The sequence below is a fragment of the Scheffersomyces xylosifermentans genome, assembly GCF_036884685.1.
Source record: "Scheffersomyces xylosifermentans strain CBS 12540 chromosome Unknown RJT20scaffold_1, whole genome shotgun sequence".
Taxonomy (NCBI): domain Eukaryota; kingdom Fungi; phylum Ascomycota; class Pichiomycetes; order Serinales; family Debaryomycetaceae; genus Scheffersomyces; species Scheffersomyces xylosifermentans.
Window position 1 is genome coordinate 748,351 of NW_027042939.1, and position 22,281 is coordinate 770,631.

The 22,281-nt window shown below is 39.7% G+C and overlaps 7 protein-coding genes and 1 non-coding gene across 8 annotated transcripts; 1 reads left to right on the plus strand and 7 right to left on the minus strand. All coding sequences in view use genetic code 12, as the record gives it.

The window, feature by feature from the left end:
- Positions 1 to 231: 231 nt before the first annotated feature.
- On the minus strand, positions 232 to 2,129 carry SPE2 (adenosylmethionine decarboxylase). Its single transcript, XM_064921270.1, has one exon. It carries the CDS (start codon positions 1,853 to 1,855, stop codon positions 503 to 505), a length of 1,353 nt encoding a protein of 450 aa, XP_064776823.1. The 5' UTR covers positions 1,856 to 2,129; the 3' UTR covers positions 232 to 502.
- A 1,541-nt stretch (positions 2,130 to 3,670) lies between these two features.
- On the minus strand, positions 3,671 to 6,226 carry VPS1 (dynamin-like GTPase). The gene has a single exon (XM_064921273.1). The coding sequence runs from the start codon at positions 6,125 to 6,127 to the stop codon at positions 4,049 to 4,051; it is 2,079 nt and encodes a 692-aa protein (XP_064776824.1). The 5' UTR covers positions 6,128 to 6,226; the 3' UTR covers positions 3,671 to 4,048.
- A 1,702-nt stretch (positions 6,227 to 7,928) lies between these two features.
- Positions 7,929 to 8,673, minus strand: RJT20DRAFT_8843 (ADP-ribose 1''-phosphate phosphatase). The gene has a single exon (XM_064921272.1). The coding sequence runs from the start codon at positions 8,586 to 8,588 to the stop codon at positions 8,061 to 8,063; it is 528 nt and encodes a 175-aa protein (XP_064776825.1). The 5' UTR covers positions 8,589 to 8,673; the 3' UTR covers positions 7,929 to 8,060.
- Positions 8,674 to 8,762: 89 nt separating this feature from the next.
- Positions 8,763 to 10,077, minus strand: RJT20DRAFT_123858 (uncharacterized protein). The gene has a single exon (XM_064916062.1). The coding sequence runs from the start codon at positions 10,036 to 10,038 to the stop codon at positions 8,881 to 8,883; it is 1,158 nt and encodes a 385-aa protein (XP_064776826.1). The 5' UTR covers positions 10,039 to 10,077; the 3' UTR covers positions 8,763 to 8,880.
- A 332-nt stretch (positions 10,078 to 10,409) lies between these two features.
- RJT20DRAFT_131934 (pseudouridine synthase) lies at positions 10,410 to 12,730 on the minus strand (the record flags this gene model as incomplete). The annotated part of the gene is made up of 5 exons (XM_064918092.1): positions 10,410 to 11,742; positions 11,830 to 11,910; positions 11,949 to 12,025; positions 12,092 to 12,153; positions 12,199 to 12,730. 5 exons carry the CDS (start codon positions 12,728 to 12,730, stop codon positions 10,410 to 10,412), a joined length of 2,085 nt encoding a protein of 694 aa, XP_064776827.1.
- An 800-nt stretch (positions 12,731 to 13,530) lies between these two features.
- Positions 13,531 to 13,604, minus strand: RJT20DRAFT_t22. Its single transcript has one exon. It is a non-coding gene; the product is annotated as a tRNA-Val (tRNA).
- A 1,358-nt stretch (positions 13,605 to 14,962) lies between these two features.
- RJT20DRAFT_123865 (uncharacterized protein) lies at positions 14,963 to 17,518 on the plus strand. The gene has a single exon (XM_064916063.1). The coding sequence runs from the start codon at positions 15,076 to 15,078 to the stop codon at positions 17,332 to 17,334; it is 2,259 nt and encodes a 752-aa protein (XP_064776828.1). The 5' UTR covers positions 14,963 to 15,075; the 3' UTR covers positions 17,335 to 17,518.
- CYC3 (holocytochrome c synthase) lies at positions 17,519 to 18,890 on the minus strand. Its single transcript, XM_064916064.1, has one exon. The coding sequence runs from the start codon at positions 18,688 to 18,690 to the stop codon at positions 17,839 to 17,841; it is 852 nt and encodes a 283-aa protein (XP_064776829.1). The 5' UTR covers positions 18,691 to 18,890; the 3' UTR covers positions 17,519 to 17,838.
- Between the last annotated feature and the right edge of the window lie 3,391 nt (positions 18,891 to 22,281).

Below are 22,281 nucleotides of genomic sequence, written 5' to 3' on the forward strand. Positions count from 1 at the left end.
GCCTGCTGCAAAATGCAGCACTTTGAAATGCCGATAATATGGGGAAACAGATACATATTTGATCATCCATCGTCTAGAAGAAGATGATGATGATATTCTATGAGAGGAAGAAAGAAAAGGGAAGGGAGAGAGTTGGTCGTCCTGTAATTGCTTCAAAAGTTTAATCGTTTTTTAAATTTTCTCATGTTCTTTGTTGATATTTTTGTAATAATTACCCATAATTTGGGCAATATTAAAATATTACACTACAATATCTACAATTGCTTGAAAAATGAAAGTTTTACTACTTAACAGAAAAACTACCCAAACTTTTCAACGTGAAATCCCACTACGACCACCATTAGAGAAAAAAGACGACATCCTGAAGTCTTAAACCAACTAAACACGCAGTAGAAGATCGTAATTGAAGGTTGGGCAAAAAAACCAAAATGATTGTGACAAGAAAAACTAAACTAATAGATCCACCTCATAGTAGATCGAGCCTCCACGATTAGGAGATACTTCAAGAGTTCAAGCAGTTCATACTTTCACTTTTTTCAAAGTTCAAGTACAACAATTTGTATTCACTTCTCAAGTCGTACTTAACTCTCTCTTGCTTCTTGTAACCTAAGTCTTTTAGGATCAAGTGAGAGTTGCGTAAACCATTGTAACCTGCATTGACCTTTCCTTCCAAATCCTCACTGATTAAAGTCAAAGAGAACTTTCTTGGTTCAAAAATATGCAAAATTCTCAATAACACATCAGTGATGCTCACTGGTGAGTTCTCCGTGAATGGATAGTTAGTCTCGAAAGAGGCATAGGACCATCCGGATTCTGGAGTGATGTGCAAAGTGTAATAGTATCCACCTTGGTTTGAGCAAATAGAATTGGAGGAATAACCACAAGGAGAGAATGAGAATGCGTCATGAATGAAGTCAAAAACTCCTCCCTTTGACTTCGTTTCTAAAGCCGAAAGTTTCTCCTCCTGAATTTCATCTTCCATTTCCAAATTGTCGGATAATGAAGGAGATGGTAAATGAGTCAAATTCTTGAAGTCTACATTGCTTCTAGAAGGGTCGAATACACAGTCTAAGTCTGTTTCACTCATGGTAGCAATTCCAATGTCGTGACCTAAGTCATGGTCTTCAACCTCGTTCTCGATCAAAGACTCAGCACCTGGTTTTCTGGAAGTGATGAACTTCGCAGCACATTCAGGATTCAACTCTGTCATTAAGATCTCAAAAGTCTGGTCATGGGCAGTTTCGTTGACGTGCTTTTTGTCATCTTCGTCCTCAACAATTCCACCAACGTACAAGTACCAATGGTCACTGCTGTTGAAGTCACCTACAATGTATGATTTACCGTTTTCGAAGTGCTCGTTTAACAATTTGACCTCATTCTTCCAATCTTTGTGAACATGAATTTGCTTGTCTGGGAACATAAACGAGCGTCTCGAGTAGAAGATCTTGTAGATCTCGTGGCTACTGAGTTTCTTAGGTTGTCCAAATAATTCTTCATTGACAACAGCAAAGACTTTCTCAAGACAGGCCAAGGTAGTGGTAGTACCACAGGTTTTCAAGATGATCTTGTTGGGAAAAACGAACAAGGAACTTTCACTCAATAAGTAAGCGTCCATGAACTTGGATGACTTCATTGACAAAATCTTGCAGCTCACAAGGTCTAAGATTTCTACCCATTTGTTTAATGGAATACATCTCAAACCTTCGTCATTGTTGCCCTTTGGCAAATGATCCTCTGATGGCCAGAACCAGATCTCAAGTAATTTCTCAGGACCCTCAAAAGCGTAGGTCGAGTCTAAATTAGCAGATAAAGTGTGGTCGACATATGAATCCTGGAAGTATGCTGGAGCAACCATAACTTGGTGATAGTCAGTTTCTGTTCTTAAATGGAAGAACTATTAGTGTCAAGAACTATTAACTTTTTAGCTTCGATGTAAGGATCTAAAGCTAGGATAATTTGAATATTTCAAGGAATATACCTTTTTTTTTTGGAATATTAATATATGTGAAGTGTAGCTATTCAATTAAGAATAATTACTTTTTCTTTTAAGGTGGATTGGAACTTACTCTTGTAAAAGGGTTGTTCTCTAATTAATACACTGGCTGAAACGAAGAGAGAAGTAGCAAGAAACGTTTCAAAGTATACTAATTAGGGTGTTATAACACAGGGATGGTTTAGTGGTCTTTGCAAGGAATACGAAGACACAACTAGTGGTAAAAAGATAAATTAATGAACAGAACCAGGTTTTGGGATGTCAGCAAATAGATACCGAAGTAATGGTGGACACTGTAATTTGGAATATGGTAGAAAAACGGGAAAGGCAAATCAGAAATGTTAGCTTACTGGGAAAGTAATGTCTAACAAGTCGTCGCTATGGATATAGGGCGTGCTATCCAGGTTCAATGAGTTTAGTAACAAATAGGTTGTGCAGTCGAGGCTCTTTAGGCATAAAATGCTGTTTTAAAGAGGAAGGGACTTATAGGACAACTCGGGTAGTTAGAAAGCTCAGGTCAATGAACAATTCGACTTTTAGTGTTGTTCGACTTGGGCTAAACTGAACGTCGGAGGCTGGTATTGACTAGTGAAAAATTATTGCACCAGATCCAGGAATTAGGCTTTAACTAAGAGATATTGATCAAACAACGGCGCTTTTTCGATGTGGAAAAGACGATTTCGTGTGTGTTCAGGTTAAATAAGCGTGCTAAGTGGATTTTAAGCTAACAAGAACGCTTCAAAAATGGTTTAGGCAATAAAGACTGGCAATAAAGACTACTTAAATAAACCAATTATTACTCTTATGATTTGAGGGCTTTTTTTTTTCCTTTACAGCAAGAGAACGAAAATTTTTTGTGTTGTGCAGACGACATTCAGGAGAGGAGTGTCGCATTCCGGGGAGGAGGAGGAGGAGAGTCGACGGAGGAGAGAATGTCGTGCGACTCGGCTATGACTGAAATGAGAGTGGAAGAGAGGGAAAGACTGGAAGAGGAAGGAAGGGAGAAAAAAGAAGGGTTCTGCGACGAAGGTGCAGAATGGGGATGTATTGTAGAGGAGTATTGTAGAGGAGTATGAGAGAGTGAGAATAACAGGGAAAGAGGGCATGAGAGAGAGAACAAACATAGAGCCAATATAGAGCAACTGCAGACAAATCTAGAAGGTAGTATGGTACAAAGAAAGACAGGGAGAGGATAAAAAGATGACAAAAACCCACAACATGGACAATACCACTACAAATTGAAATACTAACTATAAAATCTATAATCTTACTTACCCCTCCGATGGTCCAATACACCATACACCTCACACTACGACATCACCTAACAATAATAACACGGGCCATGTAATTCGGTAGAATGGTACATAAATAAACTTTGCTCGTAATCACATCACAGTACAAGTCGTGTATGTAGTTCAGGCTAATGTCATGTGATGTTACACCGTAAATGGTTGAGAAGACAATGGAAGGGAAGGATTTGGCGATCCGAGCAAAGCAACTGTTGTCCGTGTAACAAATTGCTGTTGACTGTTGGAGTGGCAGTTGAGTTTGGGTGAAAACGTTGTCAATTGGGAATGAGATGACAAAGAAAACGCTAAGTTGTCATACAAGTAATTAACAGGGCAAAAATGTCGTTTCTTTCAATAGAATAAAGACAGAATTGGACGGTTCTCTGGACATTACATCTGGTTGTGGAATTTAAATTTGCGGCAATTTAACATTGCGGTGGAATTTATTACCAGTGAAATTCATTGCTAGTGTTGTATAATTTTAGAGATTCATGTTTTTACAATAATCATGTATACTCTCCTTTATCTTCCTACAGAAATCTCAGCCTAAGTGTATTATGTATTGTGCTGTATATCACATATTTATCAAAACAATATTAGTAGAAGTAGACAAATCAAACAACAATATAAAGATGTAACAGAAACTATATATACGACGTGGTTGGACCTTTGGCAGGTGCTGTCAGCTGAGGTGCGAGCGACCTATCTCGAATTCCAGTAATACACAGCGCTACTCATGCTCTAACTATTAAACAATTACCTCCTCTTAAACACTGGATACGATTTCACTGGCATTTCTCAACACTTCAACCATTTTAACACACTCCTTTCTCTTTTGCACAGTCAATTCATTCTCCTTAACCAAGTCTTCCAAATCAGGCGAGTTGTATAACTTCTCCAATAATACCTTTTGGATCTCTTCTCTCGATCTGACAATTAATTTCAACATGATGGCCTTTGGAACTACATCAGCGACAGTTCTCTTTACAATGTTATAGTAAGAGCTGATTAACAACTTAATGACTTCAGTTTCCATAGTTTCCCTCTCAGACATGTTTCCTGTAGCTCTCAATACTGGTGGTGGCGCTTCCATTTGTTGCAATCTCTTCTTGTTCTTAGAAGAGAAGAAACCACCAAAGAATCCGTTGGTTCCGTCGTCTTTCAATATAGGCAGAGATGATTGTGGAGGTGGCTGCTGACTTGGTGGTAATGGCTTGCCCGTCTTCGGGTCTACAACAACTTGTGGCTTAGGGTGGAACTTCTCTTCTACAATAGCCATGGCTTGAGAACCCTTCAACAAGTCTGGATGGGCAGTGTTGACATAAGTCTGTTCGGCGTCAATGATGTCTGTGACGAACTTAGTGGTTGGAACCAATTCTTCTCTTAAGAATTGAATGAAGAATTGAGATAATTGTTCCTTCAAGCCTGGGTAACGAGAATAGAGTGGCTGAGAGATGATTTGGGACAAGATACGTACCAACTCATCAAAGATCAAGTTGATACAACGTACAGAAGGTTCTTCCATTCTGTGAATTTGTTGCTTAACCAAGACTTCGAAAGCTTGAGTGCCTACAAACAACGAAGGAGCGGAACCAGAGGTATTGTGCATAATGGTTCTAATGTCAGCATCCTTAATCTGGTCAAAAGGATCCAAGGCAGTAATACCGTTCTTGAAAATTTCGTGGAAGACGAAGGATATACGAGCACCACCACTTAATTCTTGGGATGAAAGCTCCTTAGCTTCACCACTTAAAATTCCATTGTAATCCTTGGAAAAGTTAGTGATCATGCTCAAGGCAATAGATGTTGGAGATTCGGCCATTTCAGGTCCCAAAGTGCTCAATTCGTTCAGGTATTTCTTCAATGAGTGCTCAATTCTCATCTTGATGTCTGGAAGTGTTCCCTTAATATGGTGGAGCAAGATACCGTTCAACTTCTTAGCCAAATATGGAGTACCACAGTAGTGAGCCTTAGCCTTGTATGATGGGTGGTTCTCAAAGAATTCTCTTTCGTCCTGAAGAGCTTGTCTAATAGTCTTCTTACTCTCGATATCCTTCTGACCTCTATTGATCACAGGAACATAACCAAATCTCAATGGGATGACTCTTCCAGCAAGAATGTCGATAACATCGGTACCTTCATCCATCAAATCGACCTTGGTTAAGACACCGATAGTTCTGGCACCCTCTGGATCAACTTCACGAGCCAATTTCAAACCATCAGAATTGGCCAAATCGGTGTTGGCGGCATTGACGGATAAGATGATGGCATTTGGTTTGGAAATGAATTTCATGATCATATCTTTGATCTGTCTCTCGATATCCTGTGGTTGGTCTCCAACTGGAACCTTGGTAAGACCAGGCAAATCCACAAGAGTCAAGGTCAACACATGAGGGGAGTAGATTCTCAAATTGATGGGCACTGGCGAAATACCTAAGTTGTGACCGGTTTTAGCGTCAGTTTCTCTGACAATCTCCTTTCTGATGTCCTCGAAGTTGTAGAACTTCTTGTTAGGCAAGTGTAAGAACTCACCCCATTCGTCAGCGTTGTTTTCGCTGGCATCTCCGTTTTCCTTGGTTGTGTTGATGTCAAGCAAGTCTTGCTGGGGTTTTGGCGTGGCACGTTTATTGATCAATTGAAGAACAAGCGGTCTTCTGGTGACGATACCGGTACCTCTTGGGAGGAAATCACGGCCGACGATGTTTTCAAGAACCGAAGACTTACCTGACGACTGTGAACCTACCACAGTGATCTGGGGCAAATCTACTGGCGACGACGATCCGCCGCCGAGAGGAGCCAACGCGTCCTGTAACTTGTTGATGGTGGCAATCAAGGTCTCATCCATGTTTGCTGTGGATTGCTGGGTGTACGTGTGACTGATGGAGATGAAGCAAAACGACTACCAAAAGACTCTTGTGTTGTAAAGAAGGCAGAAAGAAGAAGTGTCAGTACCAGTAAATAAATTATATTTCCTCGCCGTAGTGACAGATGTCACAGCAAAACAAAGGACAACGGGGAGAGAAACGGTGGGAAACGGTGAGAAATGGTGAGAAATGGTGAGAGACAGGGAGAGGGAAGGGAGAGACAGGGAGAGGAAAAGAGTGCGACGACTGAGCAGAAACAGGGAGGCACAGAACAGACAAAGAGGTGGAATACAGAGAGAGAGAGATTCACAACATACAGGGAGAGATTCACAATAATTGGAGGAAACCAGGGAGAGATAGTGGGATCGAGGGGACGGGATCGAGTGAGAGTGAGCGAGAGACAGAAAGCATTCACAGATTATACAAGAACGGCAGTAGATTATGTCATGTGGAAGATGGGTCTTAGGGGAAGAAGGTGGAAAAGCAACAGCTGCATGGCGGCAGTGATAGTGGTGGTGTGGTGAGTGACGGTGGTAGCGGTTTGGGAGGCGTAGCGAGAGTTATGGAACGGGAAAGAAATCGGCTTGCGACAGCTGGGAGTTTTGTGGCGTATAGGGGTAAATAGATGGTACACCCGTGCCGCCAAAAGATCCATACCACAGTAATTGGCACTGATAAAGGTATAGTTGCAGATTGCAAGAAGTTAGGAGGAGCTATGAAGAAGAAGAAGATTACGATAGAATACGAAGAGAAGAAGGCAAGAAGAAAGAAGTGAAGCTGATGAAGTTCTAAGGAGGAAGAAGAATTAAGGGAGTCATTTGGCTTTTTTCTTATAAGAAAGAGTGAAATGGTGGTTCGGTGTGTGGAGCTGGTATCGGCATCTTTGAATTATGACCCATTTTCACTACCATTATGTTCACCAGTTATAATAGACAAGTGTGGTGGACATTTCTAATTGTAGTAAGGTACTGCTGTTAATTCTGTTGTTACTTGTTAACTATAAGATATCAGCACTCGGATGCAGAGAGTATTAGTAAGTATTAGTAGCAATAGGAGTATTAATGTAGTATTAAGTAGTAATATTTAGTGTTCGTCAATAGTCGGCAATTTTAACCTCAGTAACAGTTTTTATATATATTCTATATATAGTTTTCTTTACTAGTTTTTACTAGTTTTTTATAGTTTTAGGTTTATATAGTATAACTAAATTTTTAAGTTGTCCTTAGTAATATTCTATATTCTATTGTTTTATATTGTTTATGCTAGCAGCTTTTATTTGACGGTAGTTAGTACCGCAGCTGGCCAACATATCTCAATTATCGTCTCGTATTGGTTCCTTTTCAAGTGGTTGTCGTAGAAATAGTCGGTACAACTCTTGGCTTACAATTTTTAATGTTGTGCAGCTACTTAAGTAGTATCCTTCTGACGAGAAGTCAATTAGTCATATTGTTCGAGACAACGAATTGTATTGAAATACCTTTCTTGAAAGGAATCATCTTGTCGGCCCACTGGAGGAACGGTACTGGGCCAATTTGTTCTGTTTTTCATTTGACTCGTAAATTTCGTATATTAGTATTGATCGTCTTTGTATATACTGTTCTTCATTTTGCAGCCTTTTTATATATAAGATGGAGCTGCTTACTAGCTTAAAAAGAACCACCACGAACTGCATTATTGGAGTGAATCTCCTGTTAAGCTGCTAAGGAAGAATATATACGTAATGTCTTTAAACAGTTTCATTATCTGATATCATAGGAACTAGTTAAGACAAGTTTGGAACTTTCATTTTATTATTGCATCTATGCCCATATTTCTCTTTCAACTACCTCCTCCATTAATTACCTCTTACATAGTCCATACTCTTCTATTCAATAACCCAGTATTCGGCTCTCAATGTTGTTTACCTTGCCCACATCACTCAAAGACATACACATTAAATTGAACACCTTCAACCTTCTTCAACACAGCTTCAGTTTTCTCCCAGGGAACATTGAATATCCCAGCATTGATTTTGGGCATGTTGACTACTAACCTACCATCCGGCTCACTCTCTAAACTCACTTCACTTCTCAATTCCTCCAATTGACGTAGCAATTCCTTTACGGCTTTCTCAGTATACCCCACAATTTCGCCAGAGCTCTCTGAGAAGTCACTGGTAAATAAACAAGCTATATACTTTGGTGGTAAGCCCTTTATATTTCCAGAATCAGTAGACTCAGAAGGAATTACTATCGATGTACCTAATAGCTTACTTGGGTCACATCCAAGATCCTGACAATGGCGAGAATAAGGTGAATAAGTCGAAGGAAACTTCCGTCTTATCACGTTTGCTATCCCACCACCCCACAGACCATGGCAATTACAGGCATGTGCCAAAATGGAAACTGCCTTAGGGTTGGTAGGAATGTGCCCCAACAAATCACCCTTTATGTACCTAATCATTGCAATAGTTCTTTTTGGTAGAATTAGAGTATACAAGGGTAAAGAAGAACTATACAGCAATTTGTAATTTTAATTTTTCACTTCAACATAACTTAATCCGAAGTGATAGAGAACACGAGAATATGAATATTGCAAGTTTCTACACAAATAGACTCTACAATGATATTCCGAAGGTTTCCTGAAGTAGCACCAAATCACCATTAAATCATATATGTACAAGATATCTCTATATCACTAACCTAGTGCTATTGCAAAAACGTAGCACTCTATCTATGGAATGACCCATAATAACTTATAAGTCAATGGTTAGCCTCTCCCCAGCAGAACTGTGTTTGACGCCATTGAATTTGAACTCTTCTTCTGAACCGCAGCCAAAGACGTTCTCAAGAACTTCAGCTTTCTTGCCCTCAGAACCATCAGCGTATGCCTGTTCTTCGTACGTAGCTTCAAAAGTAAGTTTGCCCTGTAAATCAGCACCAGCAACTTCAGATTCCTGCTTCGAAAACCTATCAGATGGCGTTAACATGAAAAACTCAACACGGTCTCCCTTCTCTAGCTTGGCATCTGGCGATAATGCAATTGTACTAGCTTTAGCACCCCAACCACCACCACCAGCAATAACTTCATATTTGAATGCCTTTTCGGGGTTGTTCTGTTTATATAACTTAACATAGACTTTAGTGTCTTTAGAGCCTAAGCTCATCAATTTGTTATTCTTCTCCAAGTAACCGGACGCCGATTTGTTGTTGATTTGCTTCAACAAGTTACCAATACAGTTTGTGATTAAGAATGGACCCTCTACCGAGTTGTCGTACAATGGAGTCCATCTGTCGTAAGACTTGACTTCTGTTCCGACAGGTACGGTATCTTTAGGCAACTCAATAGTCAAATCACATAACGTTTGTCCTGAGTTATAAAGATGAGTTTCTTCATTTTCTGGCTGGAAGTAGAATAAGGTTACCAAATGGTTCGTAGAGAAAACGGTATTGGCAAGTTTGAGATCCACGGTAGCAGCCTCATTTAGAACTACTTGTAAATTCGAATCGATATTCTTCCAATTCTTTCTGGCAACTACGATATTCACACCATCACTCTCACGAGGTTTATTGTTCAAATCATCCCTATCTTCCAATAGCACTGAGCTTTTGATCTGGAATGGTTTGCTCAACCACAACTCAGAGACTCCATTTCGACTCGAATTGGGAACAACACTATCAACTCCCGCTACACATACTTGTATTTTCTTGCTTTGAAACACGTTTATCGCTTCTTCTATTACCTGGGGTAAATTAGAAGGAGTAGATACTACAATCACCGATTCAGCTTTGATCTTCAGAGGAACATTCAACTTATAATTCACTGGGTTTATCGTGGTTCTAGTGTAAATTTCGGCCCAATTTCTGGAACTCGAAGATAATCTACGTACTCCTGTCTTTGCAAGGCTCAACATCTTCAATTGAAGTACCAAAGAACCTAAACTTCGTCAAGTAAAAAAGGCTGCAATTGTCAGCAATTAAATTAATTTGAAATATTTCAAAATTTTTGTTAGTATAGTAAGCGGCGCTACCAATGTATAGTTATAAATATATATATATATATATATCATATAGTTATAACTCATAGGACTACTATAAGGATGCTGAGGGAAGAGACTAGAGTGTTAAGAGAAGTATTTAATGGGTTGAACTATTCAGATTCAGTAATAGAGTTCGTTTCGTCTATTTGTTCATTGTCTATTTACAGTTACAGATACAAATGGTTTAGGATTCTATTGTGTGTAATGTCCACTTGGTAGACCGATCGGTTGTTTCATTGGTTTGGTTAGTTGTCTATCTCATCAATTCCTCTCTTCTTTGGAATCTCTGGTTGAAGAGCACTTTTCTCAGCAGAAGAGTCCTCGGTTTCTTTCTCTTGTACATTTTCTTCAGAGTCCTCAGATTTGCCTTCCTTCTTGCCCTCTTCCAACTTACTAAGAAGATCTCTTGCCTCTTGAATAACAGGCTTCTCATTCTTTTCTTCAGCCAACTTAGCAATAATTTCCTTTTCCTTCTCAATAACTGGCAAAACCTTTTCCTCAACTTCCTTGAATACTTCTGCAACATTAGTCTCTCCTCCATTGTCTAAAACACGTTTCAAGACTGGACCCCAAATTCTCTCGTCCCTCTCTTTGAAATCTTCAATTTTAAACACATTCTTTCCCAATTCCCATTCTGATTGTCTGACTCTGATCAATTCAACCATGTAAGCTGAAGACTGCAAAGCTCTACCAAAATCACTAATAAGACTTCTGATATAAGTTCCAGAAGAGACATCAGCTGTAAAGTGAAGCAATGGCAATTTGTCTGGCAATTCGGATTCTTCTGTCAAAATCTTTGGCTTTTCAACAGTGGTAGGTAAACCTTCCGCTTCAGCCTTTGTTAAATATTCTGTAGAGAAATACAATGGGGAATCGTTAAGAGTTGGATTGTTAGCTAACCCGTTTTCCTTTGGTTTCCCATCTTCTCCAAGTTCACTTTGCAATTTTTCGAATGCATGATCCACACTTAAGGAGTCTTCTTCGTGCACTTTGATGTCAAATACCTTGATATCTCTAATTTTAATGGCTTTTGGGAGCGGTATACCTTCTCTAGCATATTCGTACAATGGTTTACCGTTCACCTTCAAAGCGGAGAAGATGGGTGGTGTTTGCTTCAAATTTCCGATAAATTTTGGTGCTGTTTCTTTAATCATTTCCTTAGTAATATGAGACACAGGGTTGTGAGTCAAAATTTCCCCTTCGGAGTCTCCTGTGGTAGTGGAAATGCCTAGTAATGCCTTTGTTTCGTACGTTTTGTTACATTCACTTAAGTAGTATTGCAATTTCTTGGTTCCCAAACCGACACCAACCACCAAAATTCCACTAGCTAATGGATCTAAAGTCCCCCCGTGGCCAATTTTCACCTTGAGGTCTCTCACACGCTTCTGGATCTTTTGCTGGGACCATCTTGCGTTGGTCTTCAAGTCTTCATATGCCTTGTTTTTCGCTTTTTTCAAGTCTTCTTCGAATACTCCGGAGTTGGTAAAAATCTCCTGGAGATCTCCAATGAACTGCGAAGAAGACTTACCCGAGGGCTTGTAGACTGCAAATACCCCGTTCATTACTTTTGGCCGGTATCTAAACATAGAGTAGTACTATCATTAACTGACATCTCTTTACATTGAACTCATCTCTAATATTTCACTGGATGGCCGGTGTGCATACAGCGAACCCATATAGACATGGTAGTTACTACTATTCTTATGAGACTGATTATGATAGTGAATAACTGGAGAGGGTTGGTGTCTGTTGTTATAGTAATATGCAGATATGCAGTGAGCTACTCTGATGTTGTAGTTTCTTCAATTTTATCGCTATGAGATACCTCTGTTGTAGTTGGCTTTGGTATCTGGAAATCAAGCTATGTATATAGTTAGTAAAGACAGACATGAATGAAAAATCACCTTAGGATGCAAAATACACATACAGATAAGAAACCAGAGAGACGTGGATCTATGAGTTTGAGCCAATCAATGTGGTGGAGTTTCTCTGAATTCAATTTATTTATATAATTGTCCAACTCTTGCAACTTACGCCTGGAGTAACTGGTATAAAGGTATTTGCTAATAATCCGTGAATAGAAGCCAGCGGTTAAGAACTCCAAACTACTCTCCACTGCGTTCCGCCAATCGTATGGATTAAATGAGTCGTATAGATATTGGTTCACCGTAGTCACAATGGTCTCAAGTTCCTCTCTTTGTAAAAGATCCGGTACGAGTGGGGTTAAAGATGTTGGACCAAAGGCATTTCCATCATAAGTTCCAATTGGATCGAAGGAAAAGTTACTCTCGTTTAAAAGGGCTGCTGGCTCAGTTCCTGGAGCATACACGGAAAACTGCGGTATAATATCCGAGTATTTTATTCCCTCATATGCTCTGGGTATTCTGATAATCCTAGTATTGGCGTAAGTTAGAGAATCCTGGGGAGTATAAACGTTTGGGAAATGGTTTATCACTAAAGAGGCCTCACCATTGGAATCCTGATTGAAGGGATTATCATTTGGGGTTAAAAACTCGTGGTAATTGAAAAATAGCAAGGGCTCCTTCTTCGGAGGATTTTCTGTCATCTTGAATCTTCTGATAGGACTTTTCTGCTTTTTAATGTTGTTCCTAACTGGCTGCAAGAATATAACTTCGTTTCAAGTAAATGGAAAGTAAATTGGTTATGGTTGTTACCCGGAATGGTCTTGGCGCTACCATATAAAATGATGCTACCATGTTGCCCTGGTATACATTTGGTTTCATAAGTGAAGAACTTACCAGTATGGATTATCTATAGTATGGATTATCTATTTTCAAGATAATAATGGAGGAATACTGTCTGCCATATCTGTGGTAATACTATTTGTCATACCTTTGGCGATACCATCGGTGTTATCACCGATATCTCGAAGCAATACGAGATTGCAAAAACGTCTACAGAAAGTATAAAAATACAGAATGAGTATTTTGGTTAAGAGCAGTGTCGAGAACGGCTTGGTTCTGCTTGGCTTGGTTTCTGCTAGGACGTCTGTTTCTTTTACCATCGCCTATGAGTATCACCCCAAGATAGGATAGGATAGGATATGAAGAAAGATATGTATATCACTATCTGAGGGGAAGTAATCCGTAGGGCTTGCTGCAATTAACTCTCCACTTGAAGAATCTGACCAACTCTTTCAGCCGATTTCCTTTATGGTGAATTCGAAAGAAAAAAGAACTTAAATGCAGAGGATTTCAAATATAATTCTAACTTCTTGAAACTTGAGCCTTAAGAGCTACAGGGGCTACAAAGATTTACTTTCAGATCCCAAACGGTTCCCAAAAATTTAACACTCAGACAACATTAGAGTTTAGTTACAACTATACTAATTGCAAAAAAGAAAACTGATTCCGCCCAGGATCGAACTGGGGACGTTCTGCGTGTTAAGCAGATGCCATAACCAACTAGACCACGCAACCTGTTTCTTGATGTAAAATCATCATCGAAAAGTCATCGGTATACATAAGAAATTTTATCGGTTCGCGTACGACTCAGACCGGCATATAAACTGTCTCAATTGGGTAACAGTTGCTGCCCTTTGGCTCAAAACGCAAGCTTCATCCAAGAACAAGGGGAATGGACATCGGATATAGTAAATGATATAGTATGCTAAGGCTATTGTTCTATATGTGTAGGTTATGAAAGGTGCTGAGATTTTTAAAAATTTTTAACAATTTTTCTTTTTGATTTCTCTCGAATTATATATGGTATGAAAAAAAGAGGTATGAATGTATGTAATCAAGCTTTGCAGTCTATGATCAATTCTTACAATACAAGATGATAATGGGTCAAACGACCCCGTATTAAACCCAGCTCAATTGATTATTTGTTAATGATAAAGCAAGTTTAGATATCTGAACGTGAAGAAGAATTTGTATAGAAACAAGTGATGTAGCATGATGTGAATACTAACAATGTCGGTTGGGTGTTTAAGGGTGTTGAAGGAGGCCATGCGAGGTTTAATTCCTTGGATACAATAAAGCCCATAAATGGACTCAAATTCAGTGAGACGAGGGTGTCTGAATTTTTTATGTAGAAATATAAACTTATGTTTATGTAATTATATAATAAAAGCAGGCGTTTTGTATTTTGCTTCGAGACTTGGTGTTTCACTATAGGTGCACGTCTTTCAGTAAATACCCTAACTTCCACTTGTACACCATAGAAACTATACTATAGAAAGGAGAAAAATAATACAGAAGGCACAAAAAATTATAGTAAGGTTCGTTCTGATCACACCGGTAAAAGAGAACATGCAAGCACTGTGACGACCCATTGTTACAACCACTATCTACAAACGTACCATGCCTCAACGGATAATTTGCAACGTTTTCTCCTCGATTTATTTCGTTTTCTTCATCTCCCCCCAGAAAAGAGACTTTCTCTCCTTTCACACCGTCTCGCCCTTCCCAACTTTCCACCATCTACTCTCTCCTTTATCTACACAATCTCAATTACTTCCCAGACTCCCACCTTCTACTCTCACCATTCTACTCATTTCTTTTTCTTTACTCAATCTCCTTTATCTACCACTTCTTCACTTAATCTCCTTTACTCAACTCCCTCTTTTACTCAACTCTCTCCCTTTTATCTACTCCCACCATTGTACCACCCCCCATTAAGTAACCTCTCAAAAGACTGCAAATACAACAGCCTCCTCTGCCACCTCCACCACCACCTGCACACAACACACCCGCACTCTCATGAAAATTTTCAGTTTTCCGGTGTGAAAAATCTCTCTTAACAAACAGTCCAATTGAAGAATGTTAGACAGTGAAATATTTCACGGCAGTTGATTCTGGAATACGTTACAAGGACAGTTAGTTTGGGCATTCGGTTGTAGAAACTAGGGTAAGTGTAGAGTCGCAGAAAACCGCCACACCGAAAGTAATGATACCTTTGAGACAAAACGTGTTCAGAAACTTGACTAGAACTAACCTAGTGAAAGTGAGAGCACTGGGTGTTCTCATTTCAAGGTTCCAGTCGTCTGTAGCCGGTGGAAATTCTACCGTAGCGGGTGAAAAATTGGGTAAGAATGGCGCTATAGCATCCGAAACAGGCGAAAATGCCCTTGTGGACTCAGCTAAGCAAGTCAGAAACAATAACACGGGAAATAGAATCAATAATAGTAAGAAGATACCGCAAAGAAACGCTAAGTTAAGAGATATCAGTAACCAGATCCAAGATTTGGTAAAAGCTTCGAAGTCGGACTTGACCGAGGCAGTGGAAATCATGGAAGAGGGATTGAGCTACTTGAGAGAAATCCAATTGTCTGAAAACATTACGGACAATTCCATTTACTTCAGATTCCAGCCAATTGTCACTGAATTGTTGTTCAAGGCATTGGAACCAAATTCTACTCTTGGATCGAGAAGTGCAGAAGACTTGTTGGATATCTTCAGCAAATATGGAGTCATTCACAGATACCATTACACGGTTGTAGCCGTGAAATATTTCAAATCGGGTGAAGATAAGGCTGTTATCTACCAAAATGTCCTTCAACTTTGGCTCAAGTTCTTAGAATTCGACAGAAACAATAAGGCTACGGGTATGGCCTCGGTCAAGGCCGGAAATATTGAATACCGCCCATACTACCTTCCAAATCTTGTATACTTTGCATATGGCCAGACTTGCGCTCTCCAAGGTGTGAATTTCTCGTTGGAAGATGCCAGCAAGCTCTTGAACCAGGATTTACCTAATGTTATCTTGATTAGAAACACTCTTAAGGACTTGCATTTGTTTACAGGATACAAGAATGAATTCCAAGAGTTCCAAAAGGAAGTCAACTCCCAAAACTTCGAGGCCATGGACCCTAATGGCCATGTCGTTTACAGAAGAATCAGAGACGCCAGCGAGAAGAAAAATGGTAATGCCTTAAACAGTATCTACTCTGAAATACAAGAGGCAGCATCCAGAAACAAAAAGCCAATCAATGAGGACACCTTGATAAGATTAATGGATGGGTACTTTGAGGCTGGCAGAACCGATGAAGTTTTTGCAATCTTTCAATCCTTACTTGCACATGGTATTGAGAAGCCATCAATTCGTGCCTGGGACGTTGTCTTGAGAGCTATGGGTAGCCCATCTTATGTTAACAGATTGTCACCAGCACAAAAGACAAAGCTTGGTACTAATATTGAAAAGACTGTTGAGACAATCTTGAGTAATGGTACTGAGTTGACGGCCAAGACCCTTTCTATTGTCATTAGTGGTTTTGCAACTTTGGACAGATTCGATAAAGTTGACGAATACTTGCAAAGATTCAGCACCGAGGGAGAAGGAAAACTTCCTGTTATTGCTCCAACCAAGAATAACATTTTAATTGGATTGGTCTTGAATAAAAAGATTACCGAAGCTGAAACTAAATTGAAGGAGTTTGTTAATGAAAAGAATGGATATGTTCCATCATCTTCTGTCATGAACACCTTCTTGGGATACTATGCAAAGATCAGCAACTTTGCGGCCGTCGAAGGTATTTTGGAGTTTATGAAGAAGCATAACATACCCGAAGAAGTCGGTACTGTGACCTCAGTCATTGATATCTACTTCAAAATGCATCATGAGAAAGGTTTGGCTGCTGATGTTGACCAAATTTTACAGAGAGTATCCAATTCCAAGTCTGTTCCTTTAAATGACTTCACTTACACTGCCATAATTGATGGTTTATTGAAGGACGGAAACAATGTCGCAGCTGCCCGTTCTATTTTTGATAGAGCATCCAAGAAATATGCAACTTCTGCTCACTTGTATAGTGCCATGTTGAGAGGAGAGTTGGACTATGGCTCCATCGAAGCAGCAGAGAAGTTGTTTGATGTCTACATTAAGAAGATCAGAAATGATACCAGAATCTGGAATACCATGATCAACTTGTTGTTGCACAAGCGTGAGGAATTGGCTTTGCAATACTACGAAAACTTGAAGAATGAGAAGCTTGCTCATCCAAACTATTTCACATACTACTTCTTGTTCAATCACTTCATTAAGAGAGGCAAAAAGGAAACCATTCAAAGCTTGATTGACGACTTGGGCCAAAGACCATTGAGAGACTTTGGTTCAGAGTTACCTAAAATATTGAACAAATTGGCAGGAGATTACAACTTCAGCCCAGAGTTATCCAACATCCTTGCTGAGCAAAAGAAACAGAACTAAAAGGTTCATCTTGTACATATACATATAATTTCATCGTCATCCTTTTCATAACCAACTGTATATATTGATAATCAGAACAAGCATTTTATTGTCATAGAAATTGTTGTAATCAGTGGTTATGAGGATTAGAATGGTCTTCTTTTACTTGAGAAGTACTATAACTTGAGGAATTCTACAACTCACTATCTAGATACTTAAACATGTTTTATTAACTGTGAGGAAGTGATATATAAGAAAGTCCACATATGCGGAAACTATAGAAGACTGAAAGAAACTAAATACAATGAAATCAGTTAACAAGAATATCGAGAGACGTAGCCAAACCACGTGAAAGCACCAGTAGTATTTAATCACTTGAATAAAAATGGCGTGATACTATGGGACCTCTTCTAAGCAGCTTGACATATCCTCCATATGTCAAATGTGAAGCATAAATAAATATAAATGTCATATTGCCAAAATATCGTTTGACGAATACAAATGCTTTAGATATGTGCTCTAAAATTACAAATCATCAAATTCTCCCATAGCCTTCTTATACAAAGGATATGACCAATGAGTAAAACGATCAATAGCATTGGTAGGATTGTCCAAAGCAGGTCTAGTATCCAACATAAATGCTGGCATGTTATCGTCCTCATCTGGGGCAGAATAGTAGTCAATAACATATCTGACTTCTTTCCATCCTTTGTTCAAACCCAATGATCTCAAAACAGTCCAGTCATGTCTATCGAAAGGTGGTTGAGTATTGAAGGTATTTGGAAACAATTTTCCAAGTAATAAATACATCTGAGCTCTAGGAGACATATCGTCAGGTCTTCCGGTGAACATTTTCAATCTTGGTTCGATCTTGGTTTCCTTGGTATATTTATGTTCCCATTCCAAGATCTGTTGCCATGCTCCTTCGTTTAAAAAGTTGTGTACATCTACCATTGATTCGACGGCATCTTCAGGAATGTCTTGAGCTTTTCCTTTCCTCACCATTGCATTCAACATTTGCTGTGGAGAAGGGTATTCCCATAAACCTTGGTCTTCGCTCTCACCTCTAGGAATTGAAGAAATTGTTCTTACAGTAGATAAGGTGATTTTTTGGCCAGGAATTCTTTCAGAAGAGAGATTCACAGGCATGTTATTTAAGGGATTTAGGTTATCATCATGCTTCACAGGGCACTTGGCTTCGGTATCCGAGGAAGTGGCCTGAGTCTTTTTGGAGTAAGCGGAGTGGTCAATAGGACATCCGGATGCTTGAGCGTTTTGCTTTTGGGCTTGAAGAGCCTTGTGGTCCACGGGACACTTGGCAGGGGCTACTGCGCCTGTGGAGACCGCTGGTCTAGTTTCTGCCCAGAACCATCCCATCTTGGTGTGTTTAGAATATAGTTATCAAATGGCAAATAGCAATTATTACAACGGCTACTAATACTGTCACTGTATATGAGTTTGGAGCCTTTTGGCGGCGGTGAAAAATCGGAAGAGAGCTTGGAAGCAACGGTTCAATTGTCCCTGCCTCACAAAGTGTAACTACGGTATATCTTTCTAGATATGTGGCACTTACGGAGTGGTTCCGTACGATTATAACAGCCAAATTATTAAATTTTCTATTTTGTGAAAAAGAAACGGATCGGATGAGGTCACGTGAGTGATAAGCTACCAAGAATTTGGATGCAATTGGTCAGCTTGATTATGTCAGTGATTTGGTAAGGGGAAATGGTGAAATGTGTGGGTGTAAAAGACGTGAGGTAAGGTTAATGTCGTTTGTCGTGACGCTTGTCGTTTGTAGTTTGTCAATTTATCATTTGTCGTTCTTGCAGTGGTAAAGGAGTGTATGATAAATTGAGTGTGTGTTAAATGTGTAGAGTCAGTGATAAAGTGAATGCAGAGAGAGTGTGTGGTATACTGAGTGAGTGATACACTGATTGAGTGTGGTAGAGTGTATGGTAGTGGTTTAGTATGTGATACACTGAATGTGTGTGAAACAATGAGTGTGTGAGGTATACTATATGATACACTGAGTATGTGGAATACTGAATTGTAAGGTGGAAGGCTAATTATGTGGAATACTGAATGTGTATACTGAAATACTGAGTATGTGGAATACTGAGTGGTATATTGAGTGAGTGTAGAATATTGGAATACCCTCTAGACTGTGCTTATGGAATACACTACCCACTATAGTAAACTAGTAATATGTTCGGTGAATATTCAATATCATTATATGTAATGTGAAGATATGATGTTTTATTTCGGTCCGGGGTAAGTTCTGACGAATTACAGTGCCTAGATGCTTTTAAGGAACCAATACCGTCAGATATGTATCATGAGGCTATTAAGGTTTGTGGTTAATCAAATATAATTAAGGTTTATTAATTGGAAAGATATCGTCTCCCATATAACGAAAAAGCAAGACTGGCAAATTTTGCCGCCGCTAATTTTCAATAATAGTAAGGCAACTGATAAATTTTATCCATTATAGGCTTCCCCCTCCCAGTAGTTGCTGGTTATCTATGGTGAGCAATTATTGGCTCAACTTTCCCGAATCAATGTAACCTTACGTCAAAGAAGGAACAGGAAAATAACTTTAGCAAACTCCCACACCGGCGTGGCCCGTTACAGGCTTATTATTAGGCTTCGAGGATTATCGTATACAATTTTCTAAAAGCTGTAACGGTTAAATCTATCTGAACTGCTGTTTCGGGGCAAGTCTGGGTCGCACATGTGTTAAAAAAACGAGAACGTCAGAGAGCGTTGGGAACCATGGCTAACCATGGCTATCCTCTTAGGGCAAGGTTCCATTGCACGATTCAGTTATCTGAAAAAATATAAAGAAGGTTTCGTAGTTTGTATTGCCGTTCTATTAATTAAGGTTTGGCATGAATGAAATGAATTGCCAACCGGTGGTGACAAGAGAATGGAAGGTAGCTTAAACCTCGAGCCTGAGCCGCTCACACACCAATTTGGTATGTGTGGAGTGGAGCCCCTCAAGGAGGTGACGCACAGGTCCTGTAAGTCGCTGTAAAGCTGGGGGTGTATGTCGCCATTCGCCGATAGGCCATATAGGAGTAAACAAAATGGGGAAAAGGAGTAATGGACTCGACGATTTGGAAGTTGGCAAATTGTAGCGTCTAAGCCGAGCTCAATCAAGTAATTGGTGCTTAAGGTGGGGTCCTGAAGTTATTCATCTTAGTGCCCTGGGCTCTTTGTGATAGCTATCTCGGTTGTTTTCTGGACCATATCCAAACTAGGTATTGATTTCAATGGAATTGGCTAGACCAGCTTGGGGGGTGAGAATTGACATTCAAAAAGTTGCGTAATTTGCAATATGCAAACAATCAATAACCTTACTATTCTAATTGATTATCATTATATCTTTGGCCGGTTTAATCCATCTCCAATTTAACCTCTTTGGGAAACGAAAACCCGGCCAAACAGGATCCGTTTATCATACAGATTGCAGCCTGCATATCCCACCACCAAATAACAATCCCCTTTGACAGTTGGTAGTACGTTGGCCAATGAACTCTGGGGAAGTGTTGGAAGAACCTTACGATTGGGAAATAACGAATAGCCTTGAAAAGCGGTTGGTTTAGCAAGAAAATATTGCGGAGCAACAAGTTTTGTCTAGATGTGTTGTTTGTACAAGAGTTATTATTTGGGGCACGAGAACGAGAAATTATATTTTGGCCATTAAGGGGTTATATGATGAAGTGGGACCTTAGAGGCCCATCAGGAAAGCTTAATCTGTGGTGGAAAGAGCTTCTACATTTGAGTGGGCCTGTCTACACCCTCTAGATCTGTACATACTTATTATCCGCCAGTCTATGTGTGCTCGGCAAAATATTAGTGCCGACGGAACTACAAGTATCCGCTGGATAAACAATTGAGTGATAATCATTAGTCAAGCCAAGATGTTTGCTCTCCATGAGTGTTTAGACGGCCTTAGCTAACAAGTTGGTGGGTTGATTACTCTTTTCACCTTGGCTATGAACAAGGTGATCTTCAAGCAACTCTATTCTATGGTGAAACACTGCCCTATTACCCTTGTTTTTGTATCCTGTATACCCAGCTTCACATTTCAAGGACGACTCAGTTACAAAGGCCTTTGCCATGCATGATGAGCCGTATCTCAAGCGTACTATTATACTTACGTTGAAGATATAAACTTTTTACAGTACCTCAGCCTTCGAGTGAAAAACCGGGTTTCCTGTGCCAGTCGAGACGGGCTTGTTAATTTACCCCAATTCGGCGAAGTCGCAAAGCACTTCTTGTGGGAACTTTTTGCATTCACAGTAACAACAATTGTAGAAAAGTTTCTATTGAAATACAATTGTAGAAGATTGGAGATAGAGAAATGGCTCTTTAGTTCCTACGTAAATGTCGGTTATTGTTGAACCAGAATCTTGCGTTATTGTCTCTTTGTATCTGAAATTCGAGATTCTCCGCCGTTCCCACTCGAAAACTGGTAGATTAAACACTAGTCTGTATATACACTTGTTACCAACCACGGCAAAAGCTGCGGAGGGTTATCATTCGGTTGATAATCAGGAATGTCGCTCGAACATGCCCGACGGCCCACATAGTAGAATTTTCAACTTTCACAGTGTGGACCCCCAAATCCACACAATGAACCGCATCAAGTTACTGAGAGTAGTCACCTTTGTTGAAAAAGTTACTAACTTAGAAACGATTTGTTCACCGCTGGTACATAAAATGCACGGAAAAATCTTGTCCCAATAGTCCCACACCACTCTAAGGCTCTCATTTCCATCTCTTCTATAGGTTCTCCAACCGATAAGCTTTGGCTAGGGCGGAGGGTTGAACGGTATATTATTATACACTATGTCTTCGCCGATAAATCTTGGTTCGAAGCCAGTGTGCATATACGTCCTGTGAGAGGATTGTGTTAGAGGAGGCTTATCCCTTACAAAGAGGTCAAATGTCGTGCAGGTAGAT